Raw genomic sequence first — 18911 nt, forward strand, 5'->3', positions numbered from 1 at the left:
GATGACCTAGTTCGCCTTGACCAAAGAATCATTCTGGAAGGGGAAGACCCTCAGAGATTTTGTCCAGAACAGAAACAATGGCCCCAGAGAAAGGAACTAGGAACAACGAGTGGACATTACAGAAAGATTTCCTCTGTACATAAGGGGAAAATTTGCTAACAATTAGGGCTATTTCGAATCAGAATGGGCTGTCTCACAAGATATAACAGGTTTTCCCTCCTTGGAGGTCTCAAGTGTCGTCTGGGTGACCACTGGTCAGGGAAGTTCCCAGGGGATTCCTGTTCAGGTGCAGGTTGGACAAGCCAACCTTTGGAGTTCTCTCAAAGTCTGAGCTTTCATGTCCTCTTTTGGCTGGTTTTGCTTTTGGCTATTTGGGATGCAAGTCCACTTTTTCAAACCCGCTGGGCATGATATGTGATCTTAACAGCTCTAAATTAGATCAGCTCAATCCTCTCAAGAGCCCTGGGTCTTGAGAAACCCAAGGAGAAGCTGGGCCTTGAATGGGCAAGTCCATTTCCAAAGTACTCTACGATAGTACCCATCTTTTCTGTTCTTCTCTTCCACAAATCTTGTGCCAAAGACTTTTGGAAATTTGTCAAGCACCTGGAGAGATTCATCTGATTTGTACTTTATGAAAAAAAAGTAAAAAATGTTCAACCTCTTTTTTTTTCCCTCCCTTTTATATCCTCCTTGATAGCTGAATAGAAACTGCTGGCTGGCTGAGCGCACAAATAATGAAAACCTGTAGTTAGAACAAATAATTGTAGATGGTTTTAGAGCAGAGGAAGATAATGTGACCAAAAAACCCTCCCGGCACTCAAAATGTCAGCAGGACTAGTGCAACATAACTCTGGCCTGTTGGATTCAGCCATCTGTGTGGCTCTGTCCTCTCTCCAGAGCGCAAGTGGGCCCATGACACAATACAAGTTCAATCCCAGGCTGTGACAGCCTTTTGAGATGTGCTTCTGACTATACTGGGCTATGCTGGAGAGGGACAGGTTGGACTGTGTCATAGCAGCAGGGTGGTACCCTAGATTTGGAGCCAGAAACCCTGGGTTCAAATCTTGCCTTGGCTACTTAAAGCCATTAGCCCTTAGACAAGTCCACTTAATGCCTCCTGTCTTCCCTCCATCCCTCATCTCTAAAGTGAGGAGATTGAGGTAGGTGGCTTCTGAGGTCCCTTCAAGCTCTAGATCTGTACCCCTAAGATGCTCATGCGCACAAATTGTCATTTGGGAGATTCTGTCATTCAGGCTAACTGCAAATTTGAGAGGGAATTAACAAAACCCACTGCTGACTTTTTTTTTCCTCTTTAGTCCATAAGAAACCACTTCAGGAAGTAGAGATCGCTGCCATTGCCCATGGTGCCTTGCAAGGCCTGGCCTACCTGCATTCTCATATGTTGATTCACAGGTAAGACAGGAGGGATACTTTATTTACTCTTCATTGCCAGCAAGCCAAAGAACCTTCATCCATAAACATGTATGCCAAGGTTCAAGCGCCTGGAGACTTAGAAAGGCCATGTGGAAAGCTGCTGCCTCTTGCCATGGAGGGCAAAGAGCAAAGTAGCCAGAGTTCGGCTCTGGCTGCCATACTTCTACAAATCCACAGAGACTCGGCCTATCCACTGTTCTTCACCAATGGATGTGGGGAGGGGGGTTGTCAGTCAGTTAATAAGCACTGACTTTACCATGGGCTAGACAAGGAGCCAAGCACTGAGGATCAAAGAAAGGCACAAACCCTGGGCCTGCCCTCAAGGGGCCAGTTTTCTGGGATTCCCCATAGTAGGACTCCAAACAAGCCTTGGACATTCCTGGCTAACTAAGCTCCTACAGTTCCCCAGACACTTCAGTAAAGCCAAGATCTCTTTCCCATAGGCCTTCTCTCCATAGTGCCGCATGACCTGTCCACCCCTTGTCATTCTGTGCCCCTTATCTGATGCAAGTTGGCCTAGATGGCTCCGAGGCCCCTTTCAGCCCAGAGATTCTATCATTTCTGTGAAAACCCTGTCCCTGCTGGTGCCTCATTTAAATGCCTTGTAGAGAATTAAGTATCTATCACCTGGCTTATCAAATGAAGGAGGTGGCTTGCATGCACTTTAAGGGGCCTTCCGGCTCTCGACTCTAAGATTTCGGGGCCATTCTTGCCCCACATTGACCCACTTAAGAGAAGATGGACAGTCAGGTTTTTTTTAATGTCTCTTTCTTTTCTCCCCCCTCTTCTCCACCCCACCTCCCCACCATACGCTAGAACAACCTTGAGTTCCACTTCTGTGCAGAATACAACAAGAGACAATGTCTTAACCTTGATGCAGGTTCATTTTGCTCTTTCAGGGTTTTCTCTTTACTATGTGGTATTATTTTTAATAGCACCTTCTATATAACTGCCTTAGAGCCACAATTACCGTTAAAGAGGGAGATAAAGGAGCTTGGACAAGAGAGAAATGAAATGTTTCCAGGTGAGGTTTATTGGTAGGTAGTAAACAGGAAGACATAAATGGTTTCTACTTGAAAAGGTCAGTGACATTGGAGAAGAAAAAGGGGGGAAATGGTTGGTACAAAGGGTACAAGTTTTCCCCACCCAAGGCGTTCAGCCAGGTCAACTTCTATGTTAAAAAGATAGCAAAGCGCCCTAGGATAGCAAATAAAAGGTGCTTTCCACAAGTCTCCCTTCCATCTGTGTCTAGCACTGTGCCTCCCAGAATTCCCTCTCCTTAAAGGAAGCTGTCCCTTTAAGTAATTACTATGACCCCCTAAGCACCCCCAGGAATCCGGGCCCCCTGACAGCAAGCAGTAATTACTAAATCCCCTTCTGGTTATCTGAGAAAGGTTTAATCAACTTTGTTGTCTTATTAATTGCGTACTCTAACCTATTCCTTAATCAAAATGGATGAGGTGATATTTCTTTTCTCCTCTGCCTATCCTTCTATCTTTTCCTGCAGAGATATTAAAGCTGGAAACATTCTACTAACAGAGCCAGGTCAGGTGAAGTTGGCTGACTTTGGGTCTGCCTCAATAGCATCTCCTGCCAACTCCTTTGTGGGGACACCTTACTGGTAAGTAGCAATGGCAAGCCCAGCACGGCCTTTGAATCCCATCAGTGAATGGAACAGATTCCATTTTTAAAAGCTGAGACTGTTATAAATTTTGCTTAAAGCACAGGAGTGGCCGGAGAAAAACCAGGGCATCAGCACCAGAGTAGGGAGGACAGCCCACCTGGTTCTAGATTGCTGAAGCTAGGTCCACGCTACTTCGTGTAAAACTGATCGGAGTGATCCAACTAGGGACCACACCTAGGTTTGGGGTTTCCTTTGGGGTTTCTTTCAATGTTTCCTTTTGAGTCAAAGACTCTAGGCATCTACAAGGAGGCTACTTTAGCATTCTCTACTCTGCCAACAAGTACAAATGTTGCTTGCTCAGTGAAGGAACTCCAAGATCCTATTCTACTTGAGTTCTTTGAGATGATTTTTTTCCCTCCTAATCCCAACTTGCATAGATCTCCTAGTCTGGTCTCCTGTCTCCCATCACTTAGAGACTGGAACTTGACTTCATCTTGGAAAATGATTGAGTGGAAAAATCCCCTGTCTAATGACAAGTCATCATTTGAATTTTCTGCTTATCTTGTCAGTGAGCTTCCCCTGGTGCATTGTACTGCATTAGACTCTGGACAAAATGAATTAATCACCTGAGGTCCTAGAGGGCAAAGTTCTCACTATCCGAGAACAGAAGGAGATACCCAAATGATGGAGATATGTGCCATCTGTTTGTTACTAATGGCTACTTGTTCATGGTACTCTTAGAAGAGTTGATAGTCCTCCTTGGTATAGCACCAAAAGCCATTTTATAAGTTGTGTGTCATTTGTGTTTAGGGGAGAGAGATACATCCTTGAAGTCAGCCAGGTCTGGGTTCAAGGCACATATTTGTTGTGTAACCTTGGGCAAGTCACCTAATTTCTTTGTATCCCTGGACAACTGTAGAGCAGGTGCACTGGTGGATAGAGTTTCCCCGTTTGGAAGTTCTCTATATCTGGGGATGTGGTAGGGCCAGCTCAAACTGTTTCACAAGAGACAAACTTAAATTTTTTCAATGTGAGCATTTACACATCAGAAGTCAGCAAATGCTACAAACCAGGGCTTGATTTGTATAGACTTAAGAAAAGAATGGAGAAAATCTTAATTATGCAAAGTAAATGTAAAAGTATGCTGTGGGTGTATATTTTTTTTTCTGGAGAGCCAATTGTTAAACATTTACCCCCATTCCTCTGCTTTTATCAGTATATTCAAAGGTCCCATCCCTGTCCCTGCGCTGAAATTTTGTATAAGAGAGTCCTTGTGGCCTAGTAAATAAAATGTTAGCTTCAAATCCTGCCCCTGCTGGATGACCCTAAGCAAGTCACTTAACTTCTGAGTGCCCTAGACAACTGTCCGAGGCTGTTGTAGAGCCACTGCATTTCTCCTTCTAGGAGTTCTCCATACCAGTGAAACCACAGGTCCCATTCCTATCCCCATTCACTAGTGAAAGTACGGTATCATTCCAAAATTCAATGTTTGTACATATATTTGAATAATAATAACACATTCAGTATAGTTCAGGGGGAAATCTTTCATTTAAGTTCCATAATAATTGAAGGTAGTTTTGTAAATACTCCTGAGGGAGGCATAATCTTTTCTCTCTGATGCCCATATTGCTTCTCTTCTAACCTAAGTTGTGTGTATTTCTGATCAATAGGATGGCGCCAGAGGTCATCCTCGCTATGGATGAGGGACAGTATGATGGGAAAGTGGACGTCTGGTCTCTTGGGATCACATGCATTGAGTTAGGTAAGCAGGAGCTGTGCCTTTTTTTGGCACAGAGGCCATCTGCCATGATGGGGTACATTTACTTCGCTTTTTTCTCTTGGGTTTCATACAACATCAGAAGGTTGCTTCCTTTTTTTATTCCTGTGACTGATTTAGATCAAGTTCCTAGAATGTGGAGTTGGGAGGGACCTTAGTGGTCATCTAGCCAGCACTTCTTAAACCCATATGGGGTGGTGGCCTGTGCACAGTTAAGAAGCCCTGATCTAGACTAGCAGTTCTCAAATTCTTGGAGCTGAAGACCCTTTTAACCTCTTAAAAATTATTCAGATGCTTCCAAAGAGCTTTGTTTTTGTGGGTTATATTGATTTCATTTACCACATTAGAAATTAAAATATCTCAGTACTACTATAAAAATTAATATTGATGCCTACAGGGTCCCCAGATGATAGAGAACCACCGATCTAACCAAACTCCCATCATTTTATAAATGTGAGCTTCAGTTGTTGTTCAGTTGTATCTGGCTCTTTGTGACCCCATTTGGGGTTTTCTTGGCAGAGATACTGGAGCAGTTTGCCATTTCCTTCTCCAGCTTATTTTACAGATGAGGAAACTGAGGCAAACAGGATGAAATGACTTGCCCAGGGTCACCCAGCTAGTAAACATCCAAAGCAGGGTCTGAACCCAGGTCTTCCTAACTCCAGGCCTAGCACTCTATGCACTATACCTAGCTGCCCTGTAGATGTGAGTGCTGAGGCTCAGAGACCGAGGTCACTTTCCAAGCCTCTTGCTTGCTGTACCTGAAGCTAGAACCCCGACACATTCCTGGCCTTTAGTCTCGGCCTCACTTGTATTTGTTCTCATGCTGTATCCAGTAGGTGGCTGGGTGGTACAGTAGGTAGAGAGCTGGTCTTGGGAGGCAAAAAGACCTGAGTTCAAGTCCTGGCTCATCTGTGAGACTCTGAGAAAATCACTAAACCTCTCTCCCTTTCAGTAAATGGGGATAATTAAAGCACCCACCATGCATGGCTGTTGTGACGATCAACTGGTTTATGTGAAGTGTTTTGCAAACTCTCAAGCACTCTATAAATGCTAGCTATTTAATTAAAAATAGTAATAGGGGGTCCAGGAAAGCAGGACATTTTAAGGACACAGATAACACCGTCTAAAGTACCATCAGTATCTATACCGTGAACGGCCAGTGCGTCAGCTACCTTCATTACCATTTCCCCAAATTCTCCCCCTCCTGCCCAACTTTGCATTAGGAGGTCAGCTCAGAGCCGCTGCCCCAGAAAAGTTGCTCTTGACCCCAACTAGGTACAAGCATTGGCTTGAAGAAACCTAATTTTGCTTCATGTTTATATGCAACTATTTCGTTTTTATATTGCCTTTTGTTTTCCTTTTAAAATGCCATCTTTGCAGAGTTAAGGGATTGTCAGTATTTAAAAAAAAACCCAGTCTAATGTGGTTGGTTGATGCATTGGTTGGTTTCACAGAAATTGTTTTCCCTTCTTTTATTCTTAGTTAGAAGGGAAAGGGAAAGGACAGCCATTTCGGGAAGTGATGGTGACATAAAACCGAATGACATCAGTAGGAAATTTGATTTTTTTTAAAAGAAGAAACTATCACTGTGACAGGAACATACTTAGTAGCTCTTTAGCACAAATAATTAGTTAAAACAATAGATATGTAGGACAATAGACACGCTAATACATTGTTGGGGGAGCTGTGAATTACTCCAATTCACAGAAGGTGGTTGGAATTATGTGTATTAAATGACTAAGATATCTATAGGCTTTGAGTCGGAGCTTCCATTCCTAAGCATACACTCCATGGAGGTCATTGTTAAGAAGAAAGCCCCCATATACACTAGAATAGTCTTAGCAGCACTTTTTGTTTTAGTGAATTGGAAACAAGGTAGAAGCCCATCAACTGGGTGATGGTGAAACCAATTGTGTTGCATGAATGGCATGGGCTCTTGCTGTTCCATAAGAAGTGCTGAACATAATGAACTCAGAGAAGCATGGAGAGACGTCCGTGAAAGAGTGCAAAATGAAATAAGCAGAACCAAGAAAACAGTGTCCACAATGACCACAACAACAAAACCACCTGGTCTGAATATTGCAAAATTATAAAGAACCCAAGTAGAAATATGAGGAGACACCTCCTTCCACCTTTGCCAAAGTGGAGGGCCATGACTGTGGGACATTGCATATAATGTCAATTTTTAAAATATATTTTAATTGGTTTTGATGATTTTTTTCCCTTATAAGGGGTAACAGAAGGAGAGAGAGAGAGGAGATACGGGAGGAAATGTAGACAATGATAAAACAACAGATAGAAATGAAAATCTGTTTTTAAAAGGAAGGAGACGAAAGTATATACCATGATAATAGCCAAGATGTCATATGTTATAGGGAGGAAAGGAAGAATTTTTTTCTTTTCTAATATTATTATATTGTATAACTATCAAATGTTATTTAAATTGTCATTATACATAGCATTTCTTCTAATACTTTGACCTAATACTTTCCTTTATCTGACCCTCTGAGGTTTTCTTTTTCTGTCTTCTGAACTTTTTGTTTTCTTCTGTATATTCTTAATCTTTTATTGGTGTTAACACACACACATAAGGGAAGGAAGGAAGGAAAGAGGAAACATATGAAATGCCACTATACAACCAAGTCCCTATTTTAACTTTTGCCTTCTCAATTTTCCCCTATTTGGAGGCTAAGAGGCTCATGGCAAAGAAACTTTCTCAAAGCTGGTGTTCTTCGGGTCCAGTGCTAATTAAGTAGATTGCTATTGGAGAAATCAAGGGCTGGGTTAGTCTCCCCCTCCCTCTCCATGGGACTCATCTGACTCTATCCAGCAGATTGGATTTGATTTAAATCAACTCATTTAAAATGATGATTAAAAGTACTGCTCAGACTCAGTTTCATTAGTGTTTTCCTATCAAAGGGACATTTTTACTTGACATAACTTTAGTGTAACCTGTACTTCTTTTTCTCTTATGAGAGGAGAAATGAAATAAGAAAAAGCTGGTTGGGTTTTTTGGTTTGAATCACTAGGGCACTGGTCTCAAGAACCCATTCCAAACTTCATTTTGCTTCTCTCCTGGCTTGAAAGTATTGTCTGGAGGGACTAATGGGAATAAAATCCTTTAGTGATTTGAAGTTTGCCAAAAGGAAAGTGACCTTGATCCACCATCTTTGTGTTTTGTGCTAAGAAGGCGTGGCTACTGTGACATCCTTATCCTCTATATTTATGAGAAAAGGATAAATAACCAAAAAGCAACATGACATTAAGGATGTTTTAAAGAAAGTTTTAATAGATGTTCTGTGAACATCTAGAATTATTTGAATTAAAAACATTGTATTCTTTTCTCATCTTCTCTTAACTACAGAAAATAGAAACGACCACCTCTACAGTAATGGGGAAAGCTGCTATTTTTTTTCAGGGGACTAATATAAAATTTCATTATCTCTTGGGTGATTTTCTGAGCTGCTCATGTGACTAAAACAAAGCACAAACCCAAGTGTTCCAATGGGATCTTTTGGACATCAAAGGAAAGTGAGGCAGGTCTCCATCACATTGGGTGGACCCTGTGTGGCAAATTTATGATAGGACATGGATGAGAGTCACCCAGGGTGGGTCACAGTCTTCTTCATTGGAGAATATGATATCCATATCAGTGAGATCACAGATCCAAAAGCATATTTTAGTTTGGGGATACCTAAAGTGATTTTTAAAAATTATCCTTTACATACATAGACTTCAACACAACTTAAGTAATAAACTATAATGCCAATTAATGGAAATTTAGATACAATCCAACTTATTAAAATTAACCTCCAATCCTTATCAAAGGCTACAAATAAAGCTGTTAATTTTTTTTTAAATTGATGTTTCTTTAGCCAGAAATTTTCTTCCTTTGAATCTTCCACTTTCATTCCCTAGTCTGTCCAATGGCGTCCCCTGTTCACTTTGTTTTATTTTCCATTAGTTTTTCTTGTGCAACTCTATTCTTTGCCACAGTTCATGCTGTGCTTTGTTGTGCCATATCAAAAACACCTCTTTGTGTTTACACAATAACTTAAAACCATTTCAAAATTTGGAATGCTTGGCCTGGAATAAGAGTATAAATTTCACATGGTTCAACTCCCCTCTCATTTTTTAAATTATTTTTTTCATTTAAAAACCATTTTCCCTCCCCTCACCCTAACCTTTAACCCCACATTGACAAGAAAAAGAAAGCCATTGTAACAATGATACATAGTCAAGCAAGACAAATCACCACTTTGGTGTTTGAAAAATGTATGCCTCATTCTGCGTATTTGAAGGAAGTGTTGAGCAGATTGCTTATTGTTATCCTACATCCTAGAAGTGTTAGAAAGATTGCACTTGTGAAATCCCAAATCTTTAATATGATTCTAATATAACATAAATGAATGGAATGGAAAAGTGATTCATTTATAACTTGAATATAATAGCATCATTTGAAATATATTTTCCTTAAAAAAGTCCTGTAGGAATCTTTTTTTAAAAAATTCAGAGAACAGAACAGAAAAGGCCAGAAAAAAGCCCAGACAAGCTGGATAGCTTAAAAAACTACAGGTCAAACTTATTATATACTTAAAAAGAAAAATAAACTCTCCATAATAGTTTTAAATTTTCACATGCAATCTCATTCTGTTCTATGCATATGGAAATGCCCATTTTATTTGATGTTTATTCATTTAAGAATAAAGATAGTTTTTTAAAGTGGATATGTATACGTGTGCGTCTTTATATGTATACATACATACATGTTTGTATATATGTGTGTCCACATATATATCCATACATTTGTACATACATGTATACACACACACACATTTTGCATACTGAAACTTTGGCATCCAGTTATCTGCCATAATGAAAAGAACAGAGATTACTCCTTATAATTGAGTTGCACCTTCCGCTAGTCAGTTGTAAGCTTTTTGAGGGCAAGGACCATGTATGTCATGATTAACTTGGTGTCTCTCTTGTCTTCCAACACAGAGTCTTCTTAAGATTTTAGATTTGGAAGAGATTTCAGAGATTGTCTAATCTGTTTCTAGATGAGGTAGCTGACAATCAAAGTGATTGAATTACTTGCCCAAGTGGCACCAGAAATTCAAAACCCAGTTTTTTGATGCCAAATCTGGTTCTGTATAGTATATGGTTGAATAAATGACTAAAGTGATTTGGTGCCTAAAGTATTCTGACAGGCATCTTTCCGAACTGTGTTACACATTCACCCAGGAAGCAGGGCTTCATTTGATAACCTCTGAACCAAGATTGGTGATTAGAAAGTAGCACTGTACACAGAAACCAGCATCGAGTGGGTCAAGGTGGTGAGGGATGGGGGAATCCATCTATTACAGAGTATAGACTCTAAATGCATGAAATGAAGCATGCAGGCCAAGAAACCTCTTTTCATTTTCTCATTCATTTATTAGCTCAAGAATTCTTTACTGACCTCCTACTATACGTGTGATTTTATTCACTGTATAGGGTACTAAGGAGAAATGAAAAGACAAACAAATGAAGATTGCGTAAATTGTGATGTCTTACTCTCAGGAAGCTTTAATAAGATCTCTAATGCTTTGACTTAACCCTTTCCTCCCTCTGGCCCTCTCAGGTCTGCTATTGTTCCCTTCTGAACTTTTTTGTCTCCTATGTATTTTTCATGATCTCTGAGTGTATGTATATATATATGTATGTGGATATATGTATATGCATACATATATATATTTGTGTATATGCATATATATTTTTCGCATCTCCATTGCTACCATCTTAACCCACTATCCGCAAATAGAAATCTCTTCCTCATAACAAATAAGTTATGCAAGCAAAACGCATCAATACTTTGGCCACAGCTGACATGTATGTCTCATTCTGTACCCTTAGTCAATCACCTGTATTCCAAGAAAGGATGACAGATGATGATGATAGCATTTATCTAGAGCTTTAAGTTTTGCTAAGCTCTTTACATATGTTAGCTCAGTGAATCCTCACAATAACCCTAGGAAGTACATGCTTTCCCATTTGACAGATGAGGAAACTGAGGCTCGAGGGGCTTTTGTGACTTTCCCATGGTCACACAGCTAGTAAGTGTCTGAGGTACAGGACTTGAATTCACTTCCTCTTGACCCTGGGTCTCAGGCTTAATGCTCTTTGCCACCTAGCTGCCTCTTAAATTTAGAGAATTAGCAGGATTTAGATAAATGAATTAAAGTATTTGAGCTGGAGTAAGTGTTGTGAGTCCAAGAGTACTCTAACTTGATTCAGTGCTAGGGCCTCCTGGAAGAATTGCTACATAAGCAATGCATCATCCTTGGATTGCTCTCTAAAACAGGCTGAATTCCATTCAGTAAGCATTTATTAAGCACCTGTTGTATATGGTAGCACCTACTGTGTGTTAGGCACAGTGCTGTAAATTTTGTATACTAAACCAAAAATGCCTTTCAGGAGCCTACATTCTATTCATGTACAGAAATAAATGATATATATAAAGGAACCTCAAGAAAGAGAAAGGGCCAATTGCTAGAGAGAACAGATACAAGAAAATAACACCCGAACTATACCTTGAATGAAGCTTGAGATTCCACAAGGAGGAGGTGATAAGGAAGTAGAGTCTAGACATGGGGTCCCCTGATGCAAAGGAGGGAGACAGTAGGCACAGGGTCTGAACTTAGAATTGCTGGCTCTGCCACACTAGAGTAATGCTGTTGGAAATGTTCAAGCCTGGTTCTCATTGAAGCTGTTTGATATCATGGAAAGAGCTCTGAACTTGGAGTCAAAGGACCTGGGTTCAAATCTGGGATCTGATATTTACTAGCTATATGACCTTAGCCAAGTCCCTTCCTCTCTTGTCTATAAAATGAGGAGGTTAGAATCAGCAAAGTTCTTAGAGTCTTCGGATTTTTCGTATTATTTTGATAACTATAGTTCAGTATGATGGGTTTCTTATGTGTTCCTCTGTATGTTATTTGGGCACAGTGAATAGAGTGCCCAGCCCAGAGTCAGGAAGAGTCAAATCTGGGCTCAGGCTCTTACTAGCTGTGTGACCCTGGACAAGTCCACTTAACCCTGTTTGCTTCAGTTTCCTCATCTAAAAATGAGCTGGGGAAGGAAAGGTAAACCACTCTAGTATTTTTGCCAAGAAAACCCCACATGGGACCAAAAGAGTCTAACACAACTAAAACAATTCAACTACAGCAACATGTTTTATTTTATTCATGTAAAAACATTGCATAGGCTTTGCCAGACAGCCAGAGGGGTTCAGGACGCAAACGAAGATGAAGAACCCCCTTCCTCAATGAGCTTTCACTTGCAGATCTCTGATCCCCTGACAATTCAAAAGTAATAATAAAACTTTTCTTCTAGACTGAAATTAATCCCTTGAAACGAGCACTTTCAGGGTCCATATCTTCCCCCATTAAGATGACCAGCAGCTTCTCCTGAATGGTTGTCCTGGGCTGACCCAGGGGATTAAAATAAGTGGATTAGGTGCCATGACGACAGTAATGAGTTATTGATTTGGCAGCCGTGCTCCGCTCCTGCTTCCTCATCTCTTTCTCTCCCTGGTCTCCTTCAAGAACAGTATTAGCACCCTTCTCTTGTCTCCTTCCAGCGGAACGGAAGCCCCCTCTTTTCAACATGAACGCAATGAGTGCCTTATATCACATAGCCCAGAATGACTCCCCGGTATTACAGTCGAATGAATGGTAAGACCACTGGTATTTTGTCCTGTTTTGTTTTCTTTATTGGATTTCTCTGAAACTCTCTATGTCCGGGGGTCCCTTTCCATACCTTGTAAATAAACATTTGATATGTTACTTTCACTGGATGCCAGTTGGCTGCTTTGTTGGGTGTAAGTGACCTCAACAGTCTCCTCTTGAGTCCGAAGGAGCCTGCTCTTACCTACAATTGCTCTGGCTCAGATGGTCCTGGATTCCCAATTCGTGTGCAGACAGTCGATTCTCCAGCAGAAGTGGCCCTAAAACCTCCTTCCACAGTCTCATGTTTCTCCATACTCCCAGTGGGGCTTCGTTTCTTGGTTTAATAACCTCAGTCCCTTCTATTGTATTGCTGCTTACTTCAGGCTTCTGTAGTTGTAGGCATCTCCCATAGCTTTTCTGTGTGGATGTGTGTGTCCTTCGATCGGGTCTTTACCGTACAGAGACTTAGAAGGAGTGAGAGCACAGAGAAGAATATCGATCACCTGTATAGATGTCTCACCCTGATAAAACATAGAATTCTCAGTGTTTGTTGTGCTATTGTGTTACATGGTGTATCTGGGTCAGGGAGGGCACTGGGACCAGGACTGTTGTTTCATTGTTCCAGGAAACTCCCTCTATCGATGCAAGTCAGCACCTTCTCTCCAGCTTGAGTCCTAGAGTTGCCTATTCCCCTAAAAGATTAGATGACTTACCCAAGGTCCTATCATCAGTAGATGTCAGAGGCAGCCCTTGAACCCGGGCCTTTCTTCATGATAAAATGACAACAAATGTAAAACCATTTGCCAACCTGAAAACCGTATGTAAATACACAGCTATTGTCATTATCATTATTCATGGCTCCAAGGGTATCTCAAAATCCATTGTACATTATGGCAGATTTATGCATAAGGAGTGAGACAAGATAGAAAGGGCTACGTATGTGTCCTTCGTATCACCCTCCCTACTAAAAATGTGTAGGCAGTTCTGATCATTTTTCATGCTGTGTATTGTATATAGCATGTCCCAGGATACACTTATCTCTGCATTCCTGGGAAAATTCCTCCATTGATGAGATCACAGGTCTCATGGAGGCCCCACCAGCAGCATCCAAAAGCCCAAAACAATTTAACCCAGGAATAGGTGCTGAATTTGTTCCTGATCAAAACATCCTTTCTTCAAGCCCTAAAATTTCATTTGAACTCAAAGGAGCATGTGGTATAGTGAAAAGTGTGGGATTTGGAGTCAGAGGACTTGGGTTTGAATCCTGGCTTTGTCACTGACTGCCTGTGTAACCTTGGGCAGGTCACTTCCCTCTCTGAGCCTTAGCTTTCTCAACTGTGAAATGAGGAGTTTCAACTCGTTGATACAGAAGTCCTCTGCCCCTACAATCTTCAAGTTAATCCAGTATACTTTACAATTCCTGATTTTCTTTTTTTAATTAATGGATTGATTGATCGATTGATTTTCCTGTATTTGTATCCACAGGACAGACTCCTTTAGGGGATTTGTTGATTACTGCTTACAGAAAATACCTCAGGAAAGACCAACGTCAGTGGACCTACTGCGGGTAATTTTCATACTTGTATCTGAGGAGGGGTTGGAGCCATTCCATAGTAGAGCTTAATCATAAGTCATTCCCATGGCCACTCCTCCTGACAAAGTGTCCATCTCCTAATTTAGGAAGGAAAAGTTGCCAGGTACATAGGCCGCCAGCCTTAAGCTATGTAGATTCTGTTTTGGCAATACAGTGATTTTTGCCTATAAGGGTGAGGGGTAGGAATCAGGGATAAAAGTCATTATTAAGAACATATCTGGTGCTTATTAATATGTTCCCCAAAACCATTAATTGCTCTGACTTTGAGCTACTTTGGCCCTGACCAAAGACTTTTTAGGAGTCCAAAATATTCATTAAGTACTTAAAAGTATTGTAGAAAGACTTACTAACAAGGTGGTTTGACTTCTTCAAAATATTACATCAAGCCATGATTTCTTCAACATCATTCTCTCTACTGATGGAGATTGCGACCCATCTATAGACTAGCCCCAAAAAAAGATTTCCTGATGGCCAATGTAGTGATGAGCCTCTGAGAACTTAATCCGATTGGTTTCCAGACAACACAACTCATCACCAGGCCCTTCTCCACCAGCATGGCTGTTAAGATCACAGGGTCACCTCCATACCACATTGGCTATATTTAATATGGTCCCTGCCTTCAAACAGTTCCCATTCTAATGGGAGAGACAACATGTAAATAACCAGGTATATAGAAGATACATAGAGAGTAGAGGCTAAGGAATCTCAGAATGAAGCCACAGGCAGCTTGGGGAGCCACAAAAAAACACCTGCAGAAGGTTAGATTTGAACTGAGTCTTAATGAAAGCCAGAGAAATGGAGAGCAAGGAAGTGTTCGAGGTAGGGTTTTGGCTCAACTCTTCCTGCCTCCATGGCCAGTGCTCTCTCTATCCACTGTGCCACCTATATTAGAGACTTACAAAACAATTCCAATAAGGAGGGAAAGGGGGTGTTTTGGTGCACTTTGGTGGATGCCCAGAAAATTCACCAACCAACTTCGATTTTAAAAGGCTATGTGTAAAGATGGAGGCAAGGGAAGGTAAACTAGAATGAATAAAAAATTATGGGATAGGTCTTAAAAGAATAGTGTTAAAGATGTTCAAAATCAGAGTAAGCCAAGTCTGGCAAGGAAAGCTAAACCATCAGCTTAACAAAAGGTGTTTTTTTTAACTATATTGGGGGGGTAGGAGAAAGATCAGAGAAGAACTATGAATACTGTTTGGGGTGAATGGGATTATAAACTAACGACAGAATATGGAACTCTTTTAATTTTCATTTTGTTTCTGTTTTCTCTGCCAAGAGAAACTGGAAATGACTGGATAAAAATAGTCAGCAGGGAGGTGATCTCCCAAATTAGTAAGAAGATAGTAAAAGAACTGACCCTCTGGCCCTCATGAACTCAGATCACCAGGCTCAAATGGATTACATCTTCAGTTACTTAAAAAACCAAAAAACTGGCAGCTGGGACTGCTGAACCACAGACAGTTATAGTTCTAAGGTCATGGAGAACAGGAAAGGGGCCATAGGCCTAGAGCAGAGCAAACATCCTTATCTTCAAAAAAGGGAAGCAAATAGAACCCAGCAAAATCTATAGGCCAGTGAACTTGACCTTGATTCTAGCACATACTATCAAAGAGATGGTTAGTGAACGTCTTGATAAGGAAGCAACAATCACAAAGAATTATTATGACTTTGTCAAGAAGAGAGATCACTCCAGGCTGATCTTGTTTCCTTGTTTGAGAAGGTTAACAAACCCAGGAGGGTGCTGTAAAAACAGTTTACCTGCATGTTAACTAAGCATATGATAATAGATCTCATGCTGTTCTTGGAAATGATTCAGAAATGTGGGCTATGTGATACTATAATTATGTGGATTCCAAACTGAGTGAATGGCCAGACCCAAAGGGTAGTCATTCAGAATTCCATGTCACCGTGGAAGGGAGATGTCTATGGGAACAACCCAGAGAATTGTGCTCATCCTGTGCTGTTCAATGTATAATGTCTTGAATAAAGACAGATATAGCATGATTAACATGTTTTCAGTTGTCACCAAGCTAGGAAGTATAGCTAGCACCCTGGGTGACAGAGATAGGAGCTCTCATGGACTAAAAACTAAATGAGTCACCAGTATGATACGGCAGCCAAAAGAAGGCTAAGGCAGTCTTGGGCAACATTAAGATGTGCCAGAAATAGGGAAGTGGGGGTTCTCCTCTCCTCACACCTGGCCCATCATGTTATAGGTGGGAAGGGCCATTGGTGAGATAGAAAGTGTCCAGCATAGAGCCACCAGCGTGATGATGGGCCTTTGGTCCTTGCCATATCAGGACTGGCTGAAGGAACTAAGGATGTTTAACCTAGAGAAGCGAAGGCTTGCAGGTGCATAACAACTCTCCTCAATTATTTGAAAGGCTATGTTGTGCAAAAGATATTAGAGGGCAGACCCAGAAGCAATGGCTGAGAGTTGCAAAGGGGCATAGCCGGACCTGATGTTAGGGAAAGCTTCCTAGCAATTTGTAGCAACAATCTGGCTAGCAGCTGCTGTGGGGTGCAGGGTGGGGGGGAGTGTGAAAAACCAACACAAGCCCAACAACAAGAACCCTGTAAGCACAGGTTCTTTTGATCTGCTTCACTAAGGAGAGTAGTGTTAAGGGGGTTAACAATCTTATTTCAATCCAACATACAAATACCATTCACTTAGTTCAGGGGAAAAAGCCAGCACCCTGAACTTCAGAGCAAATACAAACAAATTACAAACATCAACAGACAGACCTTGTCTGATTCAAATCTCAAAGCATAGTTACTACGGTTTAACAAAGGCCCAAACATCCAGGTTTACAAGCTGGAGGGCTCTTATCTACAGCTGCCCAGAGTTTCCACATCAACACACTTCCAAGAGTGAGAGCCCCCAGCAAATAGCTCTGTTCTCTCTTTTTATACACTCTTTAGCTGTCATCTGAGCAACCAGAACTCAGGCTCCTACTATTGGCTCTGGTCTTACCAACTCCCCTTAGGACCCTGAGGGCTTCACGCCCACATAGCACCTGGTAGATAGGGGTTTGGGCCTGGGGTTTAGCGCCTAGTAAGAGTCAATCAAAGAGTAACACCCAACTTAATTGATATTACACAATTAGAGCTTTCCCATAGAGGAATGGGCTGCCGTGGCAGGTGGTCAATTTCCCCTTCTTAGAGGTCTTCAGCAAAGGCTGGATGACCACCTGTTGGACAGGCTGGAGAAGGGATTCCTTTTCAGATCTGAGTTGTGACCACTAAGGTCCCTTCCTACTCCAGATTCTGTGATTTGGGGTAAAAAAGATCTGTGCCAGTTTAAGGAGGAAGATTGTTACAAACCTGGAACATTAGGGAAGCCTTCATGGAGGACGTAGCTTCAACTTGGTCTTCAAAGGATGGGTAGGAAAGGGAGGTAGTAAAAACAACTCAGAAAGACTTGAGCACTCTGATTAATTCGGTGACCAATTAAAATACTAGAGGACTATTGACAAAGTATGTCACCCACCTCTTGATAGACTCAAGCGGTGGTGGACTCAAGATGCAGAAATTAGATACATGCCTTTGGCAATGTGGGAATTTATTCGCTTGACTGTGAATACTTGTTACATGGGTTTAGTTTTTCTTTTTTTTTTCCTCACCGGGAAGGTAGGAGGTAGCAAAAGAAACAAAACATCATTGAGGCATCTTTTTTAAAATTTCAAAGAAGAAAACAGAAGAAAGACCAGAAGGAACCATAGATAAGCAGGCCAACTTTGAAAGTTATAGCCTGAACTCGTACATTTAAAAAGAAAACCAACCCATGCACAATAAAGAGCTTCACTTTCTTGTACAATCCACTTTTTCTGTTCTACCATGTATGTGGAAATACTCATTTCATTTGCTGTTTCTTAAGTGCAGAATAAAAATAAAAATTTAAAAAGAGAGTGTAAGAGAATTATTGTACAATGAGGCAAGGGTCAGGCCATTTAGAGTAAATGTCTAGATCACATTAATCTCTTATAGAAAATTGCAGCTTAATGGGGTATCATTATTAGCTGGTTTTTCCTTTTTCCTTTTATCAACCAACCTCCTCTTAAGGCTTTTGAATCATACCTTTGTGTTCAATGTGCCCAGAATATTCCTTCTTTCCCGTTTTGTTGTGTCAAAGGGTATACACAGTCTAATGACTTTTGGAGGATAGTTCCAAAATGCTTTCCAGGGTGGCCTGGCTAATTCACAGCTCCACTAACAGTGCATTAGTCTTGCACTCTCTTTCTAGGAAAGGTTAAAATTTTACCTTGGGTGGGATCTTATAGCACCATTAAAGTCCTCCTAGACATTATCATGGCAGAGAGATGGCCTGAGTTTCTCAAAAACTACTCCAGCAGAGCACAAGTTCCAGCAGGTCCTCCTACTAAGCTTGGTTGTCTTTGGGTCCAAGTCTGCTAGCACACCATCATCTTAAGAATGAGCATAGTTCCATTCAGAGAGGCATATCACTGAAAGATTTGGCTGCCTTAGGAGATTTGGGAGTGTTGGAAGGAAGAGAAAGGAAACTCATGAAACTATCTACTGAGGCCAGCCTGTAAGGGTTTTGATCCATATTGATGGAAGAGTTGTCCAAACTGATGGAAACGCAGATCTTTGGATGTATTGAAAATGAAAGGTCTCTTCCCATCCCTTAGTCTTGGCACAATACCTGAAACATAATAGGCACTTGATAAATGTTTGTTGGCTATAGTGATTCATTATGGGGTATTTATTCATAGTGTTACCTATTTTCCATGGTAATTCAGAAACCAG

The 18911-nt window shown here is 41.1% G+C and overlaps 1 protein-coding gene across 3 annotated transcripts in view; it reads left to right on the forward strand.

The window, feature by feature from the left end:
* The window catches only part of TAOK3 (TAO kinase 3), a 244326-nt gene that overhangs the window by 129270 nt on the left and 96145 nt on the right, over positions 1–18911 (forward strand). For all 3 annotated transcript variants that reach the window (XM_036759652.1, XM_036759661.1, XM_036759670.1), the window contains exons 7-11: positions 1317–1413; positions 2942–3055; positions 4729–4820; positions 12460–12553; positions 14033–14114. In XM_036759652.1, coding sequence (XP_036615547.1) covers positions 1317–1413; positions 2942–3055; positions 4729–4820; positions 12460–12553; positions 14033–14114 — 479 coding nt within the window. The remainder of the gene's footprint in view (positions 1–1316; positions 1414–2941; positions 3056–4728; positions 4821–12459; positions 12554–14032; positions 14115–18911) is intronic.

Source organism: Trichosurus vulpecula, chromosome 1 (genome assembly GCF_011100635.1).
Source record: "Trichosurus vulpecula isolate mTriVul1 chromosome 1, mTriVul1.pri, whole genome shotgun sequence".
In the NCBI taxonomy this organism is placed as follows: domain Eukaryota; kingdom Metazoa; phylum Chordata; class Mammalia; order Diprotodontia; family Phalangeridae; genus Trichosurus; species Trichosurus vulpecula.